At 42.5% G+C, this 5,000-nt stretch overlaps 1 protein-coding gene across 1 annotated transcript in view; it reads left to right on the forward strand.

The window, feature by feature from the left end:
- Positions 1-3,147, forward strand: part of parvaa (parvin, alpha a) — a 17,360-nt gene extending 14,213 nt beyond the window's left edge. The window contains exons 12-13 of the mRNA XM_080544976.1: positions 938-1,010; positions 1,617-3,147. Of these exons, the coding sequence (XP_080401102.1) occupies positions 938-1,010; positions 1,617-1,693 (150 nt within the window). The 3' untranslated portion in view covers positions 1,694-3,147. The remainder of the gene's footprint in view (positions 1-937; positions 1,011-1,616) is intronic.
- Positions 3,148-5,000: the final 1,853 nt, after the last annotated feature.

Raw genomic sequence — 5,000 nt, forward strand, 5'->3', positions numbered from 1 at the left:
CCACTTGCCTGAAGGAATGGATCCTCCGTTGGTTGTGTGGGTCTATCAGTCTGTCGTTCTCTACATCCCTCGTTCAGCCCTCAGGCTTTGGCTAATTAGTGTCCCCCCCTCCCACACACACACACACACACACACACACACACACACACACACACACACCCTCTCCATGCTCCCTAAGTCCACCCCCCTCATGATCAGTTCCACCACTTATACCAGGCATTGTACTGACTCTACATCTCACACACACACACACACACACACACACACACACACACACAGACATAGAGACACACACTCACTCACAGACATACATAGACATAGACACACACACACACACATCGAGACACACACACACAGTCATAGAGACACACACACAAATCTCCCTCTCTATCACACTCTGCTATAACACACACACACACGCGCGCACACACACACACTCACACTCACTGTCTCCCAGTAATACACCCCCAGTCACCCCCCTCCCCCTCCTCTCCAGTGCAGTAGCTGGGTGTGTAGACAGTGTTTGTCCAGCTGCAGAGGGCTTACAGGGTTATTGAGCTGCTGTTTGCTCTTCTACAAACCTGTGGTCGGGGAACAGTAATGACTGCTGGGAATTGTATAGCTGCTTTTAGTTGTCAGGCTGATTCTTATCACTGGCAGCTTGTACCGTGCGTGCGTGTGCATGTGTGTGTGTGTGTGTGTGTGTGTGTGTGTGTGTGTGTGTGTGTGTGCGTGTGCGCGCGCCTACTGATACGTGTGTGTGTGTGTGTGTGTGTGTGTGTGTGTGTGTGTGTGTGTGTGTGTGTGTGTGTGTACTGATACCTGTGTGTGTGTGTGTGTGTGTGTGTGTGTGTGTGTGTGTGTGTGTACTGATACCTGTGTGTGTGTGTGTGTGTGTGTGTGTGTGTGTGTGTGTGTCTCTCTCTCTCTTATCCAGGTGCACAACGTGTCCTTCTCCTTTGAGCTGATGCAGGACGGCGGTCTGGAGAAACCCAAACCCAGACCTGAAGGTACCGACCGCCCGCTGGCCGGGCTGCAGCACCCACACTCTAGTCACCTGAGATCAGAACACACACATTCTTTAAACAGTTGCCGGGCCGGAAAAACAATGTCTCAAAAAGAAAAAAAACTGGCCCACTGTACTGAATAAATTCTTTCCTTTATATGGAGGAATTTGCTTCCCACCTTTGCGTCAGAGGAGGCAGGTGAAGGTAGACGTCTGCTTGTCATGCTTGGAATGTAATGAGGGATGGTAATTCCAGAGGAATTAATATCATTTCATACGATACTATGATTTCCTAGTAGACCCTGCGACATACCAGCATCATGTCCAGGGGGGTGTACTTGTACATCAAGCCACCAGACGCTACGGAAACAGGAGATAGGCTCCTGCGCCTATGGGCCATTAGGATGGAGAACCATCAGTTCTCAAGGCTACTTGCTTATGATTTCCTAGGGTTTCTACCTACACCAGCCCAAACCCTTGTTTTTATGTGGTACAATGTGGTACAATCTCCTAACATTTCTGGAACTGTTGAATGATTGTCGAGGCAGTGTGTCTCTGTTGCTCTCGCGTCGATAACAAAGAGTTTAATGTATTTTATTTTATTTTGCAGATATTGTAAACTGTGACCTGAAGTCCACACTGAGAGTGCTGTACAACCTCTTTACCAGGTACAGGAACGTGGAGTGAACAGGAAGTGTCAGGGGGACACATTTGTATGACGGACCAACTTCAAAGGCTGCGAAAAGCTTCTTTTTTTTTTTTTTTTTTATGTCTTTTAATGATTCCTCACTCTGGCATCACAGACCAATCAAAGACATTCTGCATTTCTATGATCGCTCTTATCAAGATGTGCCAAAAATATATATAAAATATTTAATGTGTCATATTGAATGTGGGTTCTTTTCATGTGTCTCTTGTCTAACATTTTCAAACAACACTAAATACCTTTTGTTGGATAGATTAAAGGGACGCTATGGGATATGACGTCACAGCAGAACGAGTGGGTTGACCCAGTCAAAGATTTAAAAAAACAGATGCAACAGACTACAGAACTTGTGACAGCAGCTGGTAAAACCGAGAACAAGTCGGCAGCCGTTGAAATGTTCGGACGTATATTCAGAAAATGTTTTATATATTTCAGGGTTGTTGAAAATCAATGACGTATCGCTAGTCAACTAACACAGCTTGTTCTGTGAGCCTGCTAACAATGTAAAGTAGTGTTCTAGTTAACTAGTTAGTAGTGGGGATTACTCACCGAATGTGTTGCAATGTTTTGGCTTGACTAGCGAGTATGTCATTGAATTTCAACAACGTTGACATTTATTTAAATTTTTCAGAATAAAAGTCTGAACAATTTGATTGGTTGTCGACTTGTTCCCGGTTTCACCAGCTGCTGAGCTGTGCATTGGCTCTCATGGGCGTGATGTCATATTCCAGAGTCTCCCTTTACCGCATATTATCGTAGAGTAAAGTAAAAAGCTGTAGTAGTATGAGGAGGATGTCGCAAAATGGTACTGTATGGTTTATATTGTGTGTATAACAACGTTTTTGATCCTTTCCTTCTTAAAAATGTTGATGTTATTTCTCGATCATGAATTTCCGTCAGCATTTCTTGTGTTCTTTATCTTAGCAACAAATGTTTGAAAATGGTATTTATTGTGCTTGTCTACACTTCAAGAACATTCACAGCCATATTTTAGTTAAACATACGACCTCACTAGGAAAGCACCACTTAAAATAATTGAATCTGACTGAATATGTTATTTTACTGTATTGCTATATAGATGAGCTATATATGACAATTTTTATCTCTTAGAATGTGATCTCGTGAGTTAAACGTATGAAACGTTAAAACAGAAGCCTGGAACGCAACCGAAGCTATCGATCACTTCTGTCTTAACCTGTCTTAAACTGTTTTGGGATTGTGCAAACACTGTGTGTTTCAGATGACCTATATACACTACAAAGCCATTCTGTCTTAGTGAGATAAATCAATTGAATGTATTTATCTCTTGTTTTTGCTTACCTGGTTGTCGTGTCTGGTTTCACTGCTCTCATTTTAGTGTAGTGTTAATCCATACCATAGATCAATCAGTTGATCTTGAGTTCTGTTTTCTTCTTTGGGGATTAATAAAGTATTCTATCTATCTTTGTCTTGATTGATGTGATGATTGAAATGTAATTGATTTGTTTCTTTGTTACCCTCTTAAACAGAATGGCAAAGAAATGTCCACCCAAAAACCAGACCCAAACTAAACTGCTTATATGATGTATAAAATATGGAATATGATAGGAAACTAAATCTCGAACGACAGTTCCGTCAAGTGTCTTTTTGGAAATATTAGTTCCCACCTTTTATGAGATAGATAAAAAGGTGTAAAAAAAAATAGGTATGTCTATCAACTTGTGTTTGGCGCAGGGGTTAAGGCAGCCAACTTGATGTTCGAAGGTTGCTGGTTGATTTACAATAGGCTAAGTGAATCATCTATCCATCAGTAATCATAAGAAATTATAATCTAAGCCAAATCCAGGGTCCAGTTACAGTGCTAGAAGAACATCATTTACTAGTCAGAAAGGCTTCAAACACCATTGGAATCGTGTTAGTTCTCGTAAATTAGCCTGCACCATCATTTTATATCTGACAGTTTATAGCCTGCTGCTGATATCACCACAGTAGTGAATATTCATTTATTAAAATATGAACATAAAACAATAAGTAGGGGCTAGTATGACCTATACGCATTTAATTGGTCAGCAATTTCATGCCAAACCATTTCCCTCGCCTTGTTAATTGTGGCAGTATTGCACTTTTTTTACATCTTATTTTTCGTCTTCATAAAGATCAATAAGTAGAAGCGCTGCGCTGTCACTTTCCAGTCTAGTATCTTCTTTAGTTCCAGTCTAGTATCTTCATTTTGACAATCGGCTCTTCTAGGCTTGTTCTCACTGCGGGCACGGGCCCAAATCGAGAATTTCCAAACCGGACTTCTGTGAACATTGATGACACAAGCCTGATTCTCGTTCGAGGAATCACTTGAGGCTTGAATCCCAATCGAGAGTTGCCTAAACGAGGCTTTCCTTTTAATCGCGAATATACTAATCAACCTTCGTGGAATACCCCCCTGGAACGGTACAGGACGGTAGTGGAGAAGCACCATAACTGTCCTTCCTAAAGACCTCCTCACCCCCCCTCCCTACCCCCCTTTCTCTACTACCGATATGCACAGTGGGGGAAATAACTATTTGATCCCCTGCCGATTTTGTAAGTTTGCCCACTGACAAAGAAATGAACAGTCTATCATTTTAATGGTAGGTTTATTTTAACAGTGAGAGAAAACACATTATATAAAAGTTATAAATTGATTTGTATTTGATCCCCTAGCAACACATGACTTAGAACTTGGAGGAGAAACCCTTGTTGGCAAGCATAGAGGACAGACGTTTCTTGTAGTTGGTCACCAGGTTTGCGCACATCTCAGGTGGGATTTTGTTCCAACTCCTTTTTGCAGATCCAAATCCTTAAGGTTTTGAAGCTGTCGCTCGACAACTCGAAGCTTCAGCTCCCTCCTCAGATTTTCTATAGGCTTAAGGTCCGGAGACTGACTAGGCCACTCCATGACCTCAATGTGCTTCCTCTTCAGCCACTCCTTTGTTGCATTGGCCGTATGTGTTGGGTCATTGTCGTGCTGGAGGACCCATCCACGACCCATGTTCAGTGTCCTAGCTGAGGGAAGGGAGTGAGTTAAGTCTCTCAACATTCCACTCAAGAGATGTGCGTTGTCTGTGAGGAGAGACTATTGATGATGAGTCCCACTGTCACCAACAAGGTGAAGGACTCCTATTCCTCTTCAGAAGAGCGCAGCATCCATGGCCTATTTCAAAAAGCGTTAGATTGAATCAGAGTCGTTTCGAACTGTATCAGCCCTTGTGTGAAATTGCCATACTCTTGAGATAAGCGTTTTTCCTACCCTGTTGATACTGCGACTGTAGGGCA

This window comes from Nansenia antarctica (assembly GCF_963989245.1).
Source record: "Nansenia antarctica genome assembly, chromosome: 14".
NCBI classification, from domain to species: Eukaryota; Metazoa; Chordata; class Actinopteri; order Argentiniformes; family Microstomatidae; genus Nansenia; species Nansenia antarctica.